The 22,970-nt window shown below is 35.8% G+C and overlaps 1 protein-coding gene across 12 annotated transcripts in view; it reads right to left on the bottom strand.

The window, feature by feature from the left end:
- NEK10 (NIMA related kinase 10) overlaps nt 1-22,967 on the bottom strand; it is an 88,769-nt gene extending 65,802 nt beyond the window's left edge. For 10 of the 12 annotated variants that reach the window (XR_016467717.1, XM_090142533.1, XM_090142537.1 and 7 more), the window contains exons 1-16: nt 22,810-22,967; nt 16,441-16,556; nt 16,066-16,126; nt 14,747-14,877; nt 14,155-14,253; nt 12,048-12,132; nt 11,219-11,260; nt 9,472-9,550; nt 9,028-9,095; nt 7,437-7,516; nt 6,205-6,291; nt 4,813-5,037; nt 4,408-4,547; nt 3,503-3,564; nt 2,219-2,296; nt 1,205-1,269 (exon numbers count right to left, since the gene is read on the bottom strand). Coding sequence is in view for 11 of the 12 variants with exons in the window: in XM_090142533.1 (XP_089998659.1) it covers nt 1,205-1,269; nt 2,219-2,296; nt 3,503-3,564; nt 4,408-4,547; nt 4,813-5,037; nt 6,205-6,291; nt 7,437-7,516; nt 9,028-9,095; nt 9,472-9,550; nt 11,219-11,260; nt 12,048-12,132; nt 14,155-14,253; nt 14,747-14,877; nt 16,066-16,126; nt 16,441-16,514 (1,376 nt within the window). In the remaining variant the exon portion in view is untranslated. The other 2 variants (XM_090142531.1, XM_090142532.1) reach the window with 2 other exon arrangements.
- Between the last annotated feature and the right edge of the window lie 3 nt (nt 22,968-22,970).

The following is a 22,970-nucleotide window of genomic DNA, read 5'->3' as shown; positions in this document are numbered from 1 at the left end:
CACACATATAGAAACTGAAGAATCTTTCATAAGTTAGGCTTCAGCCTCCATGGATTGGATATTGCTATAAATGCCAGTTCTCCAAACACTATAAGCCTCTTTACAGTCAATGCACTTTCCAAACTTCCAGTTACCTTTGTATTTTTTCTTGTAGTATTTTACACTATGCTCATAGTTAACTTCTCTGAGCTCCTTCTACCTTTGATAGCTTTAAAATTTTTCTGCATTTAAAGAATCACATTATGCATCTTAGAATTTTTGTCCCAGGAAATCCAGTCTAAAATATGAAAAGAAAGGTGTGTAAGCTAGTAGATACAATACAGTATTTTGATTACTGGTATGCTTAACTGGAGGTCAGTTTCTTTTTAATGTTCTGACAGAAGTGAAAATATGGAAAAGTAAGTAATTTTAGGGTTGGGAAAAAAACAGACAGATTTATCACTTTAAAAACTTGACACCAACTATCAATATTGATTACAAACTGAAGTCCTTTTTTAGTACAAAATCATTTTTTTAAAAAAGTAAAAATGAGATATATGTTTTATTTAGAATTCTAGGAATATATAATATAGAATAAAATCATTCAAAAACACTGCTGCCAGGTAGTTGTCATAAGCAGTGTAAATGCTACCCTAATCCCAAAAGTGTTAGATTTTATGCAGCCTTTGTAATCTACCTGGTAATTAGAAACAAACGGCTAATTGATGAAAGACATTTTCCACTTATTGATCCAAGTCTTTTTTTTAGCACTCTTAAGTAAACTGTCTTGATGTAAAATCCTTCCCATGTGAAAGACTGGAGGGTTGAGCAGCAAAAAAATGTAATTTTGCCCGTTAGTTGCCACTATCCAGGGCTGCCGATTGTATCTGATAATCTTCAGATGAAAGTATGGTTTATCTCCAACAGTTTTAAACGTCCTCTACATATTTTAAACCTTGCTTCACAGGGGAAGAAAGAGGCCCTACAGAGCTAGGTTCTCTGGCATGCATAGCAATAGAAGTCCCCACATTGAACATGTATATCTTGTAGGCTGGCACTAATACAAAGCAGCAAAATCTATCTGTGTCTACAGACTGGACAGAAGTTGCCTGTTACTTATTTTTGCTGAAAATGACTGGCATTTAAAAACATTATCTTTCTGATTGCAACGATACCTTCTGAAAGCTATTATAAAGGAGTTTCACAAAACATTTTTTTAGTATACCTTCTGAAGATATGTCTATTTCTTTCCATACTGAAGAGAAATCTCAGGGCTCTGAAAGCATAGCACTACAGTAGGAAAAGCTAAAATTAATAACAAATCTATACATAAATAAAAAAGACAATGATAAACATCAGGGATTGCCAACAGTTTAATAACCTCTTTCCTTAAATGTCTAGGTAGATTACATCATTAGCATGATAATGAAAAGAGTAACAACAGTTTTTTAAGTACATTCTATTCTTTAAAAGTAGGCAAGATTATTTAGGGGGAACAAAAAAAAGAATGGAGAAAAGTTTCTAAATCATCTCTACTGAAAAAAGTTTGTTTGTAAAACATCCACTGACAGGTTGTTAATACATACACTTTTATACAATGCATTTTGAATTCTCTGCATCAAGAATCATTGACTTTACTTGCTATACAATATGGCTGACTAAAAAAAGATGATTGTGAAATAAATCAAATGGAAATAAGGTATTGATATCTGAAACAGTGGAAGTAAGGAAATGCCTCTAACTGAGAATTTATCTCTTTCAAAAACAAAAATCATTCTACACTTACTTGCTATTTATTTATTCTACATTTAGATTTGCTCTATTTCATGTGAAGTTTTCCTGTATTTAACAGCCGCAGTATGATGCTCCAGAAAGAAGCAGATATTAGTACAACATCCAGACTTCACTGAATGTCAATGAAGACCAAAGCACACAAGAAAAGAATCTAATTCTGAGAAGCCTGAAGAAGTAGAGGAGAGACTATCGAAGGAAAAATACTCATTTCCCTTCACACTGTATAAAGTGCGAGAAACAAAGTAGATCAGAATAAAGTACCATAAAGTGAATTACAATTGAGTTTTTACTTCTTGGACTATTTGTTATTACTGATTTTGTTCTATTTTCTCTTCAAGCAAGATGTCTACTGTACTTTAGACTAAACTTTTAAACAACAAAACAACAAAAAAATCTCAGGGACTGTTTTGGAATTTCCACATGTAGTTATACTAAAAGGAGTTACCTGTAATAAATAAGCTTTTTCAGCATTCTTTTCTTTGTCTGGTAAAACCAGTTTTGCTATTATATATACTCCATTTGCCTGGAAACAGAGAAAGGTCAACATTAATAGCATTCCTTCACACAGAAACCATGAATAAAAAACATTGTTACTTCAGATAAGTCAGAATCTAATACTGACTTGCAAAATCTCAGCTTCCTATTCCATACTGGATTTATATGCTGAAATAAGGTAAATGAAGTTTACTTCATTTCTTACTTACGTAAGAATGAAACCATCCTAACTCTTAAACGGATGCTACAAAACAGCTTACAGACATACAGTGAAGCAGTATCATAAGCTGGAGAGACACCAGACAAGATAGCTTTAGTGATTCTTCAGTAGGATTCCCAAGAGTTGCTATGTTTTCAAAATATAACAACTTTAAATAAGAGACATTTTATTTTTATGAAATCAGACTAGCTTAAAACATGTGAAGCTTTAAAGTTAATGGAATTTTATGATTTAATAACAATTTTAATGTTTTAGATATATAGATAATATTTTTTCTAGACTTACTTCCATTCCATTCTGCCTGAACAATGTTTTTGTCATATACATGAACTTCTCTACCTAACATATTCAAGACTCTCTGTTCTCTCAGTTTGTTTTAGGAATACCTCTGGCTGGATTTTAAGCTAATATGTAGATGATGGATTACAGCTGGAATTACTGTTCTAAATATTTTTGTCTTCAGCAATGAATGCAATACAAACCAGAGATTTTAAAGAACGGTTTTCAGAACCATAGCCTGAACTGATTGAAGTGTTACATTTTAAAATGCTGTCCAGAAGCACACCCCTGGGGATGGAGTGCCAGGAATTTTTCTTAGAAATACCAGACTCTGAGGAAAATGGAAATTTTTCTGTGAAAGAACACAATGCTCAGCTGCACAGCTGGGAACTAAGAGTTTGTATTTCTCAGATAATTCCAGGATGACACTTACTAGTCTGCAGCAAAATTGCAGCAAAATCATGTCAGGAGATGCCTACCAAAATAACCCATAAAAAAAGCTATCTATTATTATTCTAAATACCTAGATACTATCTTTGAGTATATTTGTGTGTTCATAAATGTATGAAAAAAATATACTATTATAGAAAATGTACATGAAAGTTATAGAAAGCAATACTGTCCAATCACATTAAAACATATTCTGCTTATTAATTAAATTATGGTGACCAATAAGAACAAATAAGTCAAATCCTAAACTACAGTGCCTTACTTAACTGAATGAAGTCTTCCTACCTGTACTACTTGGTAAGCGTTAGTGTCATTGAGCACCAGTTCAGTAATTGCAGCACAACAAGCTAGAACAAAAATTCAGATGTAATATTTAGGGCCAGATCCATAAAGATATTCAGATGGCATAGCAGGTAAGGGCCAAATGCTCACCGCACCATTCATTCACTCCTCCTTCACAACAGAAGAGAGGGAGAAAATAGGATAGAAAAGCTCATGGGTGTAGATACTGGGAAATTGCTTACCAATTATTATCACATCATCACAAGCAAAACAGAATTAATTTGGAGAAAATTAATTTAATGAATCACCAGTTAGAATACATTTAGATAGGGAGAAACAGAGATTGGAAAAAAAAAAAAAAAAAAAAAAAACCACTTTCACTCTAGTTCCTCCTTTTTTTTGCCAGAATCATCTTCACACCCAGTTCTTCTAACACTGCACCCCTCAAGCAGCACAGGGTGCATGATACATGAGGGTTTTAGTCAGTAAACAGTTCCTCACTTTTCTCTTTCAAATATCACTCTGAAAATGTTCCACTATAATCAATTCATTACTGACGTACTGCAGTAAGTTTCAATAGAGGAATGAAATAAAATGAATCTCAGGCTAAAAACAAATAAATAACAAATTAAGAGGTGTTTATACAGGGAGGGGAAACACATATGACTTCTGTGTACTTGAAATTAAATCCTTTGTTTCTTTCTTATAAAAAAAAAGTGGTGTTTAAAAATATGTGTTGATATTGCACATTTAGAAAAAAGCAGAGCTGAATTGGTGCTGCTGTGCAAGGTGGGAGTACAAATACTAGCTGGTATAAATGTTTATAATTTCAATTTTGAAATGGTTTGAATCCCTTTGCACAAGGTGTAAGTGAGCACATGAGAGAGAACTATGCCTTGTAAATCAACCTGCTTGAAGGGAGAAAGTATTTTCTTGTATCTCATCAAGACTCAAATCGTCTGACAAATGAAGATGTTGAATTCTCCCTGCTGCATTTGCACTAGATAAACTTCCAACTGAAGAGCGATCAGAAACGAGATTTCTATCCCTGAAAAAATAATTTTAAAAAATAAAATTAAAATTAAAAATATGAAAAACACTGTAAGAGACCAATGAAATATGCATAGTTGAAAAAAAAAAATCCAGATTTTTCATTACATTTAAAATTGCTTTTTAATTTCTATAGATATCAGACACAACTGAGCAAGACTATTAGATGCAGTATTTTATTAAATAAAATGAGAATGGTCAAATGTATCTTAAAAGATGGCACATTCTCACATATTGGCAAAATGTCAGGAAAGAAAACCTACCCCTGTAATACATGAAGTAGCTGCTTGATTCCACCCCAAATCCGGATTTCCACGCTAGTCTCAGGGTCTTCACAAACCTGTACCAGAATCCAAACTACACTCCACAAAAGCTTGATATGATCGGAATGGAGTAAACTGAGCAAAACTGGAACTCCTTCATAAATTTTAACTTGTTCTTTGACTTGTGACTCTGCACAGAGAAGACGTAACAACTCTGCTGTAAGCCTAAAAAATTCAGTAAGAGATTAATTTGTATTGTCAGCAAAGAGGAGAAAATTCAGCAAATGTTTAAAAAACAAACTAGACCACATACTGAAAAAAAGGAAGAGTTTAAAGAAAACTTCTTGTCAATGGCATTACAAGTAAAACAAATAGTACTGCATGTGTAAAGTATGCATACAAGTGTGAAGTCCCTCAGTGGAAACTGAATAACCTGAATCCGGATTCTTCACCTGTATGGTTTGAATAAAATGTTTACAAAATCCTATTGGATTTCCATTCATTTCAATGTAATTAAGATGGATTTTCTAGAGCGACTATGGTTAGGGATTTCCATCTCCACTTGAGAGTAAAAAGTTGCATTCATGTTTGATGAAACGTGAGAATCCCTACCTGAATTTAAAATTATTGGTAATGAGCAATGAAGTTCATCAGTATCCTGCTAACAGCCAAATTCCAATTTTTCTAAAAACCCTTTTGGATTATATATGATCTATGTAATTTCAAATGCAGAAATGAAGTAAAAAGATGTTGGCATTTTCATTATTTCTAATCATATGCAAAATAATTTACATACGTGAAGCAATTAAATTTACATATGTGAAGTTTTTAAAAAAACTTCTGACTTTTAAATGTGGATAGCATATGTGAAATGTCAGCTTCAAAAGTCTATTTCTTACTAAAGATATGTTATGCTCAGCTAAGAAGCTCAGCTGAGCTTAAAGGGTGTTTAAGGATCATAACAATTTTTTTTATTAGTGTGATGTGGATTCTGACACAGCCTCTGACATAAACTACAGAGCTACACGTATTGCAGTTTTTTTTACTAATTTATATTCAATATCTGAACTGAGCTCAATATGCTTTCCATCTAACCATTCAGGTTTCAGCAGTTAAGCGGAGATATATAAAAAAAAAAATCATTTTTCTATCACTCTATAGTAACATTACGATTTATTTGCACTGTAGAACATCATCAGAAAGTGAGTCTATAACAGAATTACTAGAAAACATGTCACAGTATCAACTATTTATCATTACTGTAACTGATAGAAAATACATAGGTGTCAGAATATTAAAATGGCACGTTATCTAATTCCTCTAAATAAATATATCTCTAAATGAGAAAGTCAAAAATACTTCAACATAATTAACCCATAAGTGAACTCTCACCTTTTAGAAAGCAAATCGTATTCACGTAATATCACCAGCAAGTTCTCAACAATGTTGAGCTCACATATCTTCTCCCTACATTCTGGACTGCAAATTGATTATTCCTGGCATTTATATCAAATTAAAGTATATTGAAAACACATTGCTCTTTCATCTCGTTCCTTATACATTGTATTGACCAGTATCTCTTCCTCCAATCTTATCTAATAATATCACAAATACTTAGAGCCACAAAGATACATTATGTCAAGTCTGTCACTACAATAGTTTCTGATTTTCTTAGAAAAAAAAAAAACATAACATAAATGAACATCTGAATGCATAAAAGTAAAGATGCAAATGTATTTAATTTGTTTCATGCTAGAAATCAAGCAAATGGGGTACATCAAGACTGGAATATTATTTCAACTATTAAAATGTATGTATATTTTAAAAATCCATAAATTGAAATAGAAATAGAATGAAATACATTTGTGGAAAAAAAATAGAAAAGTTAGTAGTTAACTTTTTACTGATCTCAAGGAATTGCATTACTCTTTTCAGTTTTACAATTTTCCTCTTTCTTTTTTCATTTAAATCACAAAATTGTTACACAAGTCTGGAATACATTAAGAATTAAGTTATTAGGAATGAAAAAGAGAAAAAACAAACATCTTTATTTAAAATGGTCACTAGAAAAGAGAAGATACATGTACATAGATGTATGTATTCATTATGCATAGGTTCTAAGCACCCTGATGTAGCTGAAGGTGTCCCTCTTCATTGCAGGGTGAGTAGACTATATGAACTTTATGGGTCCCATCCAACTCAAACAATTATATGATAATTTACTACACTGAACAGTATTAGTTTTGGTTATTGTGGAATACTGTTCTATTGAGTTTAATATAAAATATTTTTATACAGGTGTAAATCAGTAAGAATTACAGAATCCTGCACAGGGATAACAGAGGGATTCCCATGACTCCAGTCTTGCAAACTTCTCCACACAAGTGAGAAGTGTAAATTAATGCAAGGACTGAGGTTTCTACTTAGAAGCTAGTAAAGTCTTTTCAACTTCTCCTTCCTACTATTTTACTGTAAAATGAAACACACTTCCTAGACTTCTCCAGAACAAGATTTCTTTCTTTTTTTTTTTTAAAGAAGTGTTCCACACAAGCAGCAGTTTTAATATGATATCAAGAAAAAACAATAAAATGCTTATTGTGAACAGCATGTGAAGTTGAGCCTACCTTTCTGCTAAGCTAATCAGGGCAAGGAGAGCACCCAGAAGCACATTGCTGTCTCTGGCAGATAACAAATTTACTAAGGTCTAGAAAATGAAATATGAAACAAGATAAATGAATATAAATTTCACATTTTTCTTCATGACTTAAACAAACAAACAAAAAAGATGTACTGAAAAGTCATAAATTTTGAAAATTAAGATACAAGTGTCTTAAAAAATGAAATAAAAATTTCAGGGACTTTTAAAATATGCTCCAGGTACGTATAAATACAAAGAGACTTAGGACAAAGAAAGATGTTTCACATTTAAGGATGTATCTCTCATGACTGTTCAAGTGCCTGTCCAATTTAATGTAACTTTGTAATAAATGTTCCCCTGCAAAACACTTCAAAACTGTAGATTAAAACCTTCTGGTGTAAAAAGCTATTTTTAAGCCTGTATTTAAATTATGCAGTACATAATTTAAGACCTCACATACATTTTGTTAATGATGTATATCAAAGAAAAAAATCATATTTGTCTAGATCTTCTAAAAATACTACCTATTCATAATCTCCAACTGCAACATAATAGAATCACAAATCACTAGTTATACTGATTTTTATCTCTAACATTACTGAGTTTGGCCAGAAATCATCAATAAAATACATTAAGTGTAGACCTTCTGTTAACTGTAATCTCTAGCAAGGCTGGCACACAGTGTTGTCTAAGTGAATAATCATAGCAGAAATTTAAAAACAAGTTATGTCATAATAATATGTAGTTCAGGACAGTGTAAACTCGACTATTGGAATTGGTTTATTTGAAACATTTAGGATTCAATTACCTCAAACAACTAATAACCATGCATTAGATCAATTAAGTCATATACAAGAAAAAATATATATATATTATGCTAAGTCATACTAAGAAAATAGAATTTAGATTATCTTACTCTACCAACTTAGTATTATTAGGAGTTCAGTGTTAACTAAATCTGAAGTGGATAAGTCATTTAGTTAAGTAGCTAATTGGTTTTGGTAAGTAATGACCTGCGTCCAGGTCTGGAGCCCCCAGTACAAGAAAGACAGGGAGCTGTTGGAGAGGGTCCAGAGGAGGGCCACAAAGATGATCAGGGGACTGGAGCACCTCCCCTATGAGGACAGGCTGAGGGAGCTGGGCTTGTTCAGCCTGGAGAAAAGAAGGCTGCGGGGTGACCTCATTGCAGCCTTTCAGTACATAAAGGGAGCCTACAAAGAGGAGGGGAATCAACTCTTTGAAAGGGTGAGTGACAGCAGGACAAGGGGAAATGGTTTTAAGCTGAGGGAAGGGAGATATAGGTTGGATGTCAGGGGGAAATTCTTTACGGAGAGAGTGGTGAGGTACTGGAACAGGCTGCCCAGGGAGGTTGTGGATGCCCTGTCCCTGGAGGTGTTCAAAGCCAGATTGGATGGGGCCCTGGGCAGTCTGGTCTAGCATTAGGTGGAATGGTGGTGGCCCTGCATGTGGCAGGGGGGTTGGAGTTTCATGATCCTTGAGGTCCCTTCCAACCCTGGCAATTCTGTGATTCTGTGATTCTGTGATTCTGTGATTCTGTAATTTTATAAAGCACTTACTTTATGTGCTCCACTTGCTATAACCCATTCTCTTTGATTTTTAACAGCAGCAATCTTCTGAAGAATGTCTATGGAACAAAGGGAGTCACATCTTTTGGAGTTTTATGACTTAGTATTTCTCATTTTATTAATTTCATAATAAAAGAAGAGTAAGCTATTTGAACCATGACTAGCTCATTTTCCTCTGTTATTTTATTTCATACAGCTATTAATTTCTTAAGACATATTACACAAGCATCAAAACATGACACGATGTTCCACAAAAATTTCAGTTCTCTCCATACATTTATGATGATGCCTACGATGAATCTAGTAATATATGTCAAGTATTTTCAACATTTTTTAACCTCATAGAAAAGTATCATTAGAGTGCTTTATTATACTTTTATTAACTATTATGTTACTAAAACTTTATTAACTATCTACGTTAGCGAAATCACTTACATGTCATGTTGACCAACTTGTCTACATTATGTTTCTCTTCTCCACAATCTAGATAGCCATTTGCTACCGTTTCCATATACTACAAGAAGGGAAACAAATTAATTAATTAATTCATAGATCCAGGGCGTTATGTGTGGTAACAGCCGGTAGATGGTGCATCTGTTTCATAAAAACGTATTCGCAATGTGACTCATATTTAGCTGTAAAACTTGTCAAAGTACAGAAGAGGTATTAGAAATACAAGAATTCAAAATCAAATGAAAAATTTCCACCAGTGGAATATCTGTTAAAGAGCAACAAATACAAAAACATTACTTCCAGAGCCAAAATTCCTTTTTTACAAGCTACATGAGTTTGAAAAGAGTTTTCTGTAGAACTGAATGTTCCTGTTCTTGTATTTTTCCATAAGCATCTTATTGGCCGCTGTTTGGAAAAGCTAGTCCACAGGTTCAGACTCAGCACAACATACACAATGGTGACCAGCAGGAGCTGTGGGGTTGGTTGAACATATCCAACAGCTGGGAAATGATGGTCCAGCTTTTTATATTTCCCTAATAGCTACCTAGTGAAACATAATCATCCAAGAAATGAAAATTATGACAAGGATGTATTTCCGTTAGCACACAAAATCATGATGAGATTCTCAGCATCACTTACATGTTGGCTTTTACATATTGGTCTTTTTATATATTTATAATCCCTCAATATTGGACAAATCCTTAATGTGGTGGCATTTTGCAGTCTCCAATGCACTGTATAGGTAATCTAAATTGGTTTCAAGCATGTAGTACAGAGAGGCTAGAATTACAGTAGCAGTACACTATATAAAGTATCATCAGTAATAATAATTTAATTAGTGCTTTCTATCAATATACCTCAGAACACTTGAAAATGAAAACAGTTACATGAAACCATATCACCAAAAATCAGCAAACTACTTGAATGAAAACTATATTAGAAACAATCTTTGACTCCCATAACATTAAGAACATTTCAGGTAGGTGCTATAGGAGCTATAGCACACCACTACTTATTTGAAATATGGGTGGCACAGTAAATATGAATGAATGATATTTGAATAAATTGAATGAATATGATATTGAATAAATATGAATGAATGTTGCATTCCAGAAAGATACATTTGTTTAAACAAAATGTACAAATTCTGATTTTTCATGAATGCAAACTCCCAACAATCAGTCTCAATTTCAAGCATATTTAAGATATGCCATATTTCACTGATACCTGGGCAGCTCCCACTCATTGAAAAACAAGTATTAAAATTCAGAAGTAAAGCAATGTTAACATAAGGCAATAACAATGCAGCATTTAATTAGTGATAATGTTCACAAATTTCAACCTGTTCAACCATTCTATTGCTATGCTTTTACTTTTGAGAAGTCGTTTGCTTAATTTCAGGGGGCTTTTAAACATCTTCCTTCAAAAGTCTACAGTTTCTTTTGAATGAATCAACTGTGCTGACTTCTGTAATTCTTAGCTCAGGTCAGGAGGCATTTGTTAAGCCTTCTATTGAAAAGTCTTGGGTTAAATACTGCTAAGTTATAAGGACAGATCCTTTATGAACTAGTGAAAAAGCACACCAACTGCTTATATGCAAACAGAGGAATACACTTACTTCTTCCCAAAAAACAAGAGCATACGTACACTGTTTTTTACAGTTATTTCATTCCACTCATAATAAACCAGCATACAACATTATAGACAACATTTCCATGAGGAATTTTACCTGAGCTAGATTTTCAATCCCACCCAAGCTATAGAGGATTTCCTAAAAGGAAACAAACAAATGAATGAAAAAGGATCAAACTACAGAAAACACTGCATTAAGAGATACTTGAACATAAGTACCCTGATTGTCATGAGTGCTGAGAAACCTTAATTCTAGCAATCAAAGTCAATGGATTTTGGATATGCTTAGCAATTTCAGAGTTTAGAATTACTTACCATAAGTAAATAAATAAATTATAGAAATGAAATTTGAAAGGTTCTAAAATCAGAACAGTAAGTATAATCTTTGGTACATGTTAAAACGAAATACACGAAAACAAATATCCTAACAGATGTCTGGGGTTTAGTCTTAACAATAACAGCTATAATTTTCAGAAAAACATTTTAAAGCTTTAATGTTTGTAACTCAGAAAACTGGGCTGCTAGAAAAAATAGGCAGCTTTCAGTTTTCTTCAGTTGCTACATAAGGTTTACATATCTATACAGAGAGGTAAAATAAATATGTAGTCTAGGGCTCTGGGCAATGGCCAAATCATCTGTTATGGAAATTTAAAGCTTATTTATTAGGGTTAGCAACACAAAAGCTACAAAAGATATATCAGAAGTCGAGCAAATTATCCAATAGCAGCTAGAGTTCATATGTGCAACCTGTTTGAAACTCACTTGCACCTTCAGACATAGAAATACAGGTATATACATACATCTATGTAATAAGTAGGCATTCACAATAATGTACACTTTTATATATACATTTAACAACACAACCATAAGTATGATGCGTAAATACATCCTCTTATGCAAGAAAAAAAATACTTGGACATACAGACCTGATAGTGTGGATCTCTTATTAATAATCTCAGGCAGATTAATACTCTAAGAAAATGGATGGATGGAGCTTGATTAACCCATTCCCTGTAAAATAAATATCCTAAGCATAAAGCAAATACAATAAACAAGTACAAACACACTTATACAAAAGATTTTGATACAGAAAGCAAATGACTATAAGATTATTGGCCTGTAACAACTTTAGAATATACAATACCATAGAATACTGTTCCATTCTGTGCAATTCTTTACCATTTATATTCCAACATAGTGACAAAATGATATACTTAAATATTCTCAATACAGGATTATACTTCTTAATAGAATTTCCTCTTTTTTGTTTCGGCATACAGTTCAAGAACAAGACTTGGAAGAAAGCACAAAGCACCCAGGGACAGCAGCCCTGTATAAATACCAGTAACAGAATAACTATTTCCATTGTCTGTTGAAGGTATATATCACCATTTTCCCATCCAAAATAAACCTAAATTCAGATATCTTCAGGGATTTTTTTGTTGTTTTAACTCAGAGGACAGAATCCGTATCTGGGCAAGTTTCCAAGGAACAGAAGTCTACGTGATATGGCAGTTCTCAATTTATCATTTGCAGTTGGGAAAGATGCCAATGGCTAAAAATATTTTGATAAAAATAAATGTTTTGCAAACAGATATTAGCAAAATCTCACCCCTTCTATGCCAACATTCTGCCCAAAATAATAGTATTTTTCATTATACTTCCATACTTGGCCATTCAGAAAAGTGCATAAATTTCATGGGCAGCAACAATATACTGGCAGGCAAAAGTTAGTATGTCAAATTGGAAAACTATTTTCAGCTCACTTTAAATGGTGGTTTTTCAAAGTTATTCTTTCAAAACATTTTGACTCTTGACAGTTAATATCTTCAGTGGAGCAAATAATTTGTCACATTTTTGTGCAGAGACAGTAATTCTCTGAGTCTGGTTGACATTTGGAGGCCTCTTCTACTACTGCTACATTTACATTCCATGTTACTAGAGAACTTAGTAATACTCAACATATGCCAGCAGGATTTTTTTCTGCCTCCTTTGTTAAATTTCATATCCAAACAACTTCAGCTAAGCTGATTGCACTTTCACAGTTTTCTTGCCAACAGAACCATCTCCAACTTCTGCCAACACAGCAATGTTGGTAAGTAAGTGTGCTGGATTTTTTTTTGGCATCCCAATCAACATAGATACACCTGCAAAAGTGTGTAATGCGGGCAAGGGTGACAGCTTCTACAATTCTGACTCACTGCAGTGGCAGTAGTTCCAAACACAAGAAACCAGCACATCCACTATAAAATATTCACAGAGGGCAACTAAATCACCTTTGGAATCATACTTAAATTATCAAAGATAAGATGGTTCCTCAGTTAATTCTGCCAAGGGGTCCAAGCAAACTATGCAAATTTTGTGGTATTTTTCAAGTACATCTGTAAAATCTATTTGTTATATATTAGCAGATTTAAATGCTCTAGGATTCCTCCTTCAAGTTTTTGTGCTGAGAATTCTTCGTAAGATGTATTTGGTATTCAAAAAGGAAAAATACCGCATATAGCTGTGGTATATCTGGTATATATGTGTATATAGTGGTAAAAATTAATACAAATCCTGAAATTCTGACATTCTTTTCAGCAAATGTTCTTTACCCCTCTGTTTTTGAAGATCTTGCAAAATTTTCCCGCTCATCCAAATGAGAGCAGTCTAAGAAAGAGCTTTTTCTATAAAATGTAAATTAAAAAATCCAAATAAGAATGAAATGATTTAGAAAAACAAACTATAGATTACAAACTATCAAGGGGAACACAGCAGTTAGAACTTTGGTCATTCAAATTTCAACAAAATACTTTATCCTTCCTTCTTCACTCCCAGTCACCCAAGCATTTTGACTTCAAAGCTAATACCAAAATCATCATTTTAAAATTATAATTCAGATTATGTAAAAATACAAAGCTACTAGTTTCCACACAGATATCTATTCATGAAACATATATACCAGGCCTTATCTACGCACGCTCGTTCATTGATTAAGGCAAGAAAGAGTGATCTCTCCTCATTGGAAATGAATGTGTTTAATATACTGACCTGCAGTTAAATCTATTCTTAACTAAAGCAGTAAAAATATCTTCAAACAGCTTATGTTTGGGATGTTTGCTAAAATTTCTCTCATTCTTGTAGGTCACACTAATGACAGAAAAAAAAAGAAAAAAAAAAAGAAGGAAAATGCTGAGCTGGTAATTATGTTTTAACAAGTCAAAACTTAACACTAATAAGAAAAATAAAGAAGTGTCTGTGAAACAAGCACTTACAATAGAATAGCATAATTTCAGGTTTCCAGACAGTAATAATTTTGAAGAACAGTCTGACTTGCATAATGTGAGTCTATTATAATGGTATAATAAAAGCTTCCCAAACAAACCATTACATTATTTAAATTGAATATATTAACTTTCAACAGTTCACTCTACTGAGTAGGAGCACATGTCAAACTTAGAAAGCAAAAATATTCACAGTTAGGTTTAGAAAAAATAAAATTGCATCATTAACATCTCAGCAGGTTGACATGAAAGTACAAGAGACACAAAATACAAATGATTTCCAAAACTCAACAAGACTAAGACACAAAAAGGCGTTCAGAAATATGACACAGTGTCATCATACTGGCTCTTTCTTTTACCTAAAGTTTTCAAGCTCAACAGCTTCAGTTGACTCTTGCCATTGATGATGGAGTTTTTGTCCATCACTTCCTACATTTTGCAGAGATCTTGTTATGCTGATTTGACCATTTTCAAAATGTATAGCTGAAAGCTAAGGAGGAAAGAGGAGGCACTGATGAGGCAAAAAAGTTTTACAAAAACGCTAACAAGCAAAACCACCTTTTCTCAGTTTTTCACTTGAACTATAGATGTTGTTAAATCTTTGATCTGTAACTGCCATTGTAAAATACAAACACATACATCATGTGATACTGAAGTGGTAGAAAACTGATGCAAAGCAAGGCTGGAAAACAAATACATGGAGATATATGAAAGCCTTTTTAAATTTATAACAGCAAAGCTCAAGAGAATCTCCAACACACACATTATCTATGTGCACAGCCTCCATACTTCTTTTAGGTCACAGAAATTGATGTTTCAGCTTTCGGCTCAGAAACAATTCATGCCTCTACCCAGGAAAGGAAATGAACAACTCCTGTATTTCATGGACAGTCCCCTAACTTCTGTCATATTCTTGTTACAGAATAGAAAGAGATAAATTGCTTTGGTATTCCCAGGACTCACACCCATCTTCACATGTTGGCTTTCATTGCTTCAAATGGTAAGCACAAGCTCCATCAAATGATTTGAGGTGAAAATTTTACAATATCCTAGAAGTTTCAAGCACTTATATTTATGCCCAGAAGAGTTTTAGCTGAATTATTATTCTCTGAAGACGAATTGCTTATGGTTAAAATGCTGATTTTTAATTTTCTGTTCCTTCGTACTCTTACTTTATTACATGTTACTTTATTACATATTGTAACTAATAAATCTCTAATCCTACCTTCTACAGAAATTTTGGAAGGGCACTGAAGAAAATAAATCCACAAGGCTACTTGACTATGTCTGTTAATACCTGAATACAACCTGTTCAAGATTATAACAAATAAATTTCTTTCCTGTTTAAATAAAGATTATGGCAGAGTAGGACAGGAATTGGCTCAGCTTCATTCTTCCAACCTTTCTGAGTAGGATTTATCTCACAGAGAACCTATAATATTGCCAAGGGGGAAGAAAAAAAAAGGACACCATATACACTACACAAGATTTTACTAATACAGTCATAATGGAACACAGTAATATCACAAGCATGTGCTACAAACCATAGTCAACTGTATTTGTGATTATACAGTTATACAGCATGTTTAATAATAGTTATTATATAAATATTATTTATATAATTATATAATTATTTTTATATAATTTATTATTATATGCATATATATATATATAATACCTGTTGTTTGCTTGATGGAGCATTTAAGAGAGACTGAAGTCTTTTAAGGTCAGAATAGTCCCTAGAATAAAACACAACAGCATAGTATATATATTAATAGTTACATAAAAGTACTTCTTAAGAGTAAAGAAAATAATAAACAATGCTACTGACAGAAACTAAAATTGTCTACTGTCCTCATTTTGCATGGAAAAGAATTTAGAAACTCTCCAGAATGCCTTAAATCAACAGAGGTGTAAATAAACTTTGCGACCAGAGTAACAGTTGTCATGTTTATACCGCATTTCAAATTAAAGCATTCTGCTTTGGCAGCTAGTACAAATTCCACACGGGTTCTGCTGAAGTTCAAACAAAGTAAGACATCAGATACTATACCTCATAGAAATCCCATGAGGTTTTTTGTCTGTTGCTTTTTCCGTGCCCTTCAGTTTCTTATCCTGATCAGGCATTGTGCATCAGTCTCATCATCATACGGCTAAAGCATTCATTTCCTTAAAAATAAAAAAGATAGAGTTATATCATTGCAGCATTAAGCACCAAATGTCTACCTACAGAACTAAATGAAAAGAAAAAAAAAATACAACCAGAAACAAAACAAATAGACGAAAAAAAAACCCAGCCCTAGCATTTTCTCAACATGAAACCTTAGGCATTAAATGAGAATACCTTTTAGAATTCCAGATCTTAATGAGAAATTTATAAATGTAAAATACAGAAAACTTACTTTCCCAACAAATTTTTGGTGAGGGTAAATAATACTATCTGTCTTGCTACTGTTCTTCCCTTCTATTAGGATTTTTCCTCTTCTTGCTTATTTTTACCACTATTTCTCACAACGGTTTGTTTATATTAAAGTAGTGCTTAGGGACTGGCATTAAGTTTGTGTCATACAAGGTATTGTTCAGACAATATAGGACATAACACCTTTACCACAAAAGATGGATCAAGGATAGAAAAAGGAGGTATCTGACAATCATATGTGATGTAATTCCTCATGCTGATGTATTACATGTCTAGAAAACAATCACATAAATTTTCTGTAGAGGTTGGAATCTGAGTCTTCTGAATTTCCATTGAATGCCTTATATCCATAGCAGTTAGCTTCTCTTGCAAAGTAGGACATAAAGCTTATTTCAATAGGTGAACATAGCTGTAATGGTTTGGCCTCAGGAGAGTCAATACCATACATTAGATCCACTGCAGACAAACATTCAGACTATTTGTGTCACATTCAATAGGTCTGACTTCCCACTAACACCCACGGTTTGTTGCTTGCACATATTTGTTCAGAAAGACGGAGAAAGAGAAAATAATCAAGTGGAATCTCCTTCTGCTATGAGGGTAGTTATGCTGGTGCAGCATATTGGTTTATGATTCATTTAGTCCAAGTGGAAAAAAGGAGATGATCAGAAGCAGGCTAGAGCTGAAAAATTACTCAGAGAGCTACATACAGCCAAATCATATTGATAGAGCACACATGATTTAAAAAATAAAAATATAGCACCACTGTCAGACGCTTCCTGTCCATTCCACTACTCACTAAATATGCATAGATTGGGCGTTCCCTGTGGTGTGTCTTTTACCAGGGCTTTCCCTCCGAAATCTGACAGCTTTTTGTTGGTTTTTTGTTTTTTGTTTTTTGTTTTTTTTCCTCTTTTTGCAGTGTAGAGTTCTACTATTGATTTTTATTCCTCCTCCTAATAAAGGCAAAGAAATGAAGACAACCAGGATGGAAACAAAAGGAATACAAACAAACCAGAAGATGCTGCTTCCTACTGAAAAATCAGAGTTGTTTTCTCAAATATACATTCTCACATTAGACACAAAACTAACTAAATTGCAACTACTGACAGCATGAACCTGTGCATTGTATTAACTCACTCTGGGAAGTGTCCTGTAAGATCAGTTCACCTGTTTCTGTTCTATGAAAAAAGTCTTTATCCTACCAATGGCAATCCCAGAAAGAATCCCAGAGATCAATGTATCTTGATCCCCAAGAAATTCCACTATTCTCCTCCATGCATCCCCTTAAAAGCATTATTAAAAACACTTCAGAACAGTCCTGTGGCACCAGCTATCACTAGGGAACGAATATAAATAGAATCCATTCCACCAGTAAGTAGACAAAGCCCTTCATCTCAGATTAAATGAAGGCAGCTCAATTAATTCATTGAATTTGCTTCAAAAGCAGTGAAAGTTACGAGAAGTCAAGTACATTGTTAGGCATGTATAAGAAACCTTGTGAGTATAGATTTCCACAACTTGATTTATTAATATTTTTGTTTCTTATCCTCTCCCCAGCATCCCAATCCATCTGGCACATTGCTGAGGCATGGCATGATGCAACCATCACCTCAGAGTTACACACCAGTATAGTGACACTCCCAAACTATCAACTTGCTCAAGAATACACACATACAAAGAACAGATTTCAATCACCTACCAAATAATCAAACAACACAAACCAACCATGAGTAAATACAGATAAATCCTAGAAAATTTAACATGTAAAACAGCAGGATTCCAGTACAGCCAAGGTTACATTCAAAATTGTGAGGTCTTCGTGATTATCTACCTCACAAATGTGAAACCTTACAACCACAGATCGCACTCAACCTTGTCTTAGGGCTGCCAGTCCACTGATCTTGCTGTTGGTGGTGCCTTAGTCAAGAAGAAACAGAATAGCACCTGAGTTATATTTTAGAGGCTCACTGCTGTTATAGGTGCAAATGTTCAACATGAAGCCAAATTTCATTCACTGCTGTCTGAGAAAGAAGGAATGCAGCACACCCAGGGACACAGCCCTCACCCAGCACACAGGGTTCATCCTGAGGTTGTCCCTCTGTTTCATGGAGGACACTGAGTGTGCACAAGTCAGTAAATACTAGAATGAAAAGTGGGCAGCCCCACAGCTGCTGAATGACCCTGCACAACCTCCATCTGCCAGCACGGCATCACAAGGCTGCACCGTCTGCTCGACCAGGAAAGCTGAATCAGGTTACAACTAATCTTCTCTGTGTTAACACTGATCACCTTATATCTTGTCCCCAAGTACCGCTGGTGTACAAGGGCAGGGACAATATGCAGAACAGAGAATTTATCATTGTGGTTTAAAGTGTTTGAGCCCTTCAATTTGCCTCCAGGGCTAAACCGATGGAACAGCCATCTGCTGGTGAAAATGGCAGCTGCTGACCCCTCCCAAATCTGCCACTCCCCTTCACTTGTTCAGTTTATCTGGTCTAAATCCGAGAGTTTAGAGAACTAAACAGGCAAAGAGCCACGTGCTTCTGTTTGTACAGTCAGTTTTCTACAAATTTAGGTCACTGTTACAGCAGCCCAATGAGCTGCTGGGAAGGATGGAAGGGGGACAGGAGTGCACAGCTATGAAAAGAGAAGCACAGAAAACCCTTTCATCAGAAGCTAGTCATTAAACCATGTGGGTGCACAAGCACCACACCCTGAGTGATAGGTACCACAGGAAACAACCCCTTGTTTTCCATGTAGCAGCCATAATCCTGAGAGAAAACAGACCTGGAAAATGTCCTTATTGATTCACGCAGTTACCTGCCTTTCTTGAAACCATCGAGTACATTCCCACCCCTGTGTTTCGTCTTTACTTGTGCCAGAAGAAATTTCCATGGAGCCAGACTATTAACTATCTTACTAGCTAGTACTTCATGAGTAATGCATGCAAAACAAAACAAACAACACTTGCATCTCACTCAGGGAGCACCAGAGAAGACTGAGACTGGACAACTTTCAAAAATAGAAATGTATTAAGGAAAATGTCCTCACAGCACAGACAGAACCTTATTCAACTTCATTTAAAACAATGAGAAATGAGAAAAATATTAACTAATTTATTATAACTAGTAATAATTACATTTAATTAGCTATAACTCATTTACATAGGAAGAAAGATGCATTCTAACAGTGTTGGTGTGCAGGATAGGACAAGGAACGTTCCAAGAACCCTGTCAGAAAAAACCCACATGATGAGAAACAGGAGACAAAGGAATCACCACAACAGATTTGATCTGTGGCCCAGTCTGTCTCAGATGACACAAGGTCATAAAGCTTCAGAAGGTGAAAAGAAAGCCCCAAATAAACAAAACCACAAAGACATATTGGAGAATAAATTATTTCCATACTACAGTGTAATGTTTAAAAACACCCTTGAACAAAAAGATATCTTATGTTCTACATAATATTATTAGCAATAACTACTGGATATGTATAACAGATACAAACAGCTTTGTAATCTAACTAGCTGCTTGATTGATCACGAATTCCTTCCTTAATCACTCTAGTGGCTGAGTTCCACTACATAACTATACAGCTGGCTTGAGCTGGATAAAGGAGGAGTAGAAGACTTTTGATGTCGTTGTTAGATAGGAATTTATCTAATGCCATAAGCTGGGTGTGAAGTCAGATGAAAAATCACTCCTTAAAAGAGCAACTATCAGCACACTAGAAATGCATTTCAAATGTGGTTAAATGTTGGCTAAGGATACACCAAAGAAGACTATAAAGTTCCCAAAATGTACTTTTACTTCTCCATACACATGAAAGCAAAGGGCTGGACTGGATCCCTCTCATTCTTGGACAGCATGGCAGTCAGAAAAGATACCACGGGGCAGTACAAGCCTAGGAAATTCCCAACCCATGAAAACGTACTGACAACATTTGAAGAGTTCTTCTCACAAGATGAATCAACATAGAAATCTGCATGTTTATATGAAAACTTTCATATGCGTATAATTTCTTCTTGAATTTCATTCAAGCACTTCTTAGAAGATTCTCTGAAGATTAACTAGGATTCCAAATGAAGCTCCCATTTTCCCAACAAATGGAAACACAGTCCCCTGCTTTTCCCTCTGCACCAAACCAGTTCAACGGAAGCCATAAAAGGCCAGGCCTGTTTCACGTTCTTGGGCACAAACAGTGTGAGACTCTGGGCTTTTTTCCAGATCGTATCTTGTATCTGCATATTCTGACTAAGTCCACAATGCCAATCTGCAGCTCATAGATGAAGGAAAAGTAGATTTCTGAGGGGTAGATAGCAGCCTTATACCAAGGCAAGAACCATATGTAGCTGCATTAAATTCATGCTGTTTGCCCTGCTTATCAGGCAGCCTTTGGGGGACTAGAGATACTGGGAACTATGAGGGAGGGTTTAGTGCCTTCTGAACACACAGATCAGTGAAGGTTCAAGGCTGGGGACCAGTGTTAGAAGGAAAGTGGGAGAGTCCCTACTAACACCCTTCTCTACAAATTGAAAGATAGAGATCTGATAAGTAGACTGTTTGACGGTCAAGGAACTGGCTGCAAGATTGTATCCAATGGCCAATGGCTCAATGTCTGGATGGAGATTAGTGACAAGTGGTGCCTCTCAGGGGTCAGAACTGGGACCACTGCCCTTTAATATCTTCATCAGTAACATCAACATCCTCTGTAAGTTTGCAGATGACAGCAAGCTGTGCGGTGTGGTTAACACACCTGAGGGATGGGAAAGAGACCATCCAGACAGACCTGGACGGGCTTGAGAAACCTAGTGCAAGACCTAGCACCTGGGTCGAGGCAACCCTTACTACAAATACAAGCTGAAAGATTAAAGGATAGAGCACAGCACCCTGTCAAAAAGCATTTGGGGGTATTGTTGGATGGCAAGCTGGACATGAGCCAGCATGTGTCCTCACAGCCCAGAAAGCCAACCGTACCCTGGGCTACATCAAAAGAAGCATGGCCAGCAAGTAGAGGGAGGTGATCCTGCCCCTCTACTCTGCACTGGTGAAGACTCACCTGGAGTACTACATCCAGATGTGGAGTCCTCAGCAGGGGAGAGATACGGATGTTGGAGCGTGTCCAGAGCAGGGCCACTAAAATGATCCCAGGCATGGAATACCTCTACAAGAACAGGCTGAGAGCTGGGGGTGTTCAGCCTCAAGAAGAGAAGGCTCCAGGCAGTCCTGAGAGCAGCCTTCAAGTATCTAAATGGGGTTGTAAGAAAGAAGGGGACAGATTCTTTAACAGAATTTGTTGTGATAGGACAAGGGGAAATTATTTCAAACTAAAAGAGGGGAGGTTTAGATTGGACATAAGGAAGGAGTCCTTTACAGTAGAGGTGATGAGGCACTGGCACAGGTTGCCCAGAGAGGTGGTAGATGTCCCATTCCTGAAGAAATTCAAGGTCAGGCTGAACAGGGCTCTGAGCAAGCTGAACTGTTCATTGCACAGAGTTGGACTAGATGACCTTTGAAGTTCCCTTCCAACTCCAATGATTCTTCGACTCTAGGGCAGGGACAAAACAGCCCCAGAGGCATTACTTCTAACTTACCGGGGAGATCCAGGGCTGGATGTGACCTCAGGCTGGTGGATGGCACACAGCACAAACCGGTTCCCCACACTTCCCATGCGTTACTTATGACTAGGCAGGCCCGCCCCAGCACTTGATATCTTTACTGCGTTTTATACCACGTAGCACATCTGCATGCATTCCCCAATGCTAACATCACGTTTCAGATTGTTTTGTGTTTTTTTTTAAACACCCTTGACATCTTCACATCGTACCTCTCTGTGACTTTAATCACACAACAGCCGCACCATCTGACTCCCGATCTCCCCCGCCCTCCCCGCGGGCCGGCTCCCTCCCCAACAGGGGCCCGCAGGCGGCCCTCACGGCTCGGCCGAACAGCCTCTCCCCCCGCGGTTGTCATTGGGGCGCCCCTGCCCTGCCCCACTCACGCGGCAGTCCCCGCACGCAGCCTCCGCCACCGCTTCACCCGTCGTCGGGAGCGCGGCCCCAGCCGGCGGCCAATCGCACGTCCTCTTCTTCGGGATCGGACGGCACGGCGACCAATCGCAAGGCGCCGTGCTGGGAAGCGCGTGGATACCCTAGCGACCGC

The sequence above is a fragment of the Phasianus colchicus genome, chromosome 6 (assembly GCF_987193195.1).
Source record: "Phasianus colchicus chromosome 6, bPhaCol1.hap1.1, whole genome shotgun sequence".
In the NCBI taxonomy this organism is placed as follows: Eukaryota; Metazoa; Chordata; class Aves; order Galliformes; family Phasianidae; genus Phasianus; species Phasianus colchicus.
This window is presented reverse-complemented; position numbering and strand designations above follow the sequence as displayed.